The sequence below is a fragment of the Otolemur garnettii genome, unplaced genomic scaffold (assembly GCF_000181295.1).
Source record: "Otolemur garnettii isolate 467f Iridium unplaced genomic scaffold, OtoGar3 scaffold00159, whole genome shotgun sequence".
NCBI lineage: Eukaryota > Metazoa > Chordata > Mammalia > Primates > Galagidae > Otolemur > Otolemur garnettii.
In genome coordinates, this window is record NW_003852554.1 from 4112749 (window position 1) to 4113841 (window position 1093).

Genomic DNA, 1093 nt, shown 5'->3' on the forward strand with positions numbered 1-1093 from the left:
AGGCTATTCCCTTGCCTCAGCCTCCCAAGTAACTGGGACTACAGGTGCCTGCCACAATGCCCAGATATATTTTTGTTGCAGTTTGACCGGGTCTAAGTTCAAACCTCCTACCCTTAGTATATGGGGCCGGGACCCTACTCACAGAGCCATAGGCGCTGCCCTCAAAAGGCTTTTATATTGATAAAGTTTTGTTACTTTATGCATGTGTAATGAATTATCAGGATTATTTAATATTTAATATTATAGTGATAATAATTACTACTGAATTCTGAAATTTACCTTCAAATATAGCTGTGGTGTACATTTGTTTTATTACTTTTATAAAAGTTGCATATGTATAATGCTGTTATTTGTACTGGGTTACTATATACTATGCTACTATGTGTATTATATTATATACAGATGTATATTTATAATTTTTTTAAATAGGTTATCAGGACACCCCATGGGAGAGACTTTGATGACTCTTTGGAAAGATGTGATGAATATTTGAGCCCAAGAGCCTGCGGCAAGTCCCAGCATTCAGCAAGAAACTTACTAGTCCATTCAGCACCCTCAACAATGCCGAAGCATTCTCCAAGCCCTGTGTTAAATAGAGCTTCTCTCAGGGAAAGGTAAGTAGTCTCTATTTCTGTACTAATCTTTTGAATAATCAGCATTAGAAAGAGGAAGACAGCACTTATGTATACAGACTGATTATTTGTAAAAGAATAATTTTAAGAGGTTTTTTAAAATTGTTTTTGTTTAGAATATGTTATATATTGTATAGTGTTAGATATTCCTCACTAGCTTTGTTGTCTAGAAATGAGTTTATTAACTAGATACAGGTCGCGCTAGCCTTAATTAAATACTGTAGTTCTTAGAAAAGGAAAAGTACCATATATGATAGTTTATTTTAGTAGACTCATAGGGATTTAGTGTTATAGGCATGCCTTAAGTAAAAAAATAGTATAGGTTATATTTTCCATGTTGTGATAATGGTGATTTATGTATTGGTAAATGGTATTTAGTTTCCTCGTAGCCTTCCTTCAACTCTCCAACAGTATCTTAATCATGTAAAGATTCTAGCTCTTCCTCTCACAATATTTTGGCA

The 1093-nt window shown here is 34.1% G+C and overlaps 1 protein-coding gene across 1 annotated transcript in view; it reads left to right on the plus strand.

The window, feature by feature from the left end:
• Positions 1–1093, plus strand: part of SPATA6 (spermatogenesis associated 6) — a 129931-nt gene that overhangs the window by 82595 nt on the left and 46243 nt on the right. The window contains exon 10 of the mRNA XM_003799937.2: positions 430–614. Coding sequence (XP_003799985.1) covers positions 430–614 — 185 coding nt within the window. The remainder of the gene's footprint in view (positions 1–429; positions 615–1093) is intronic.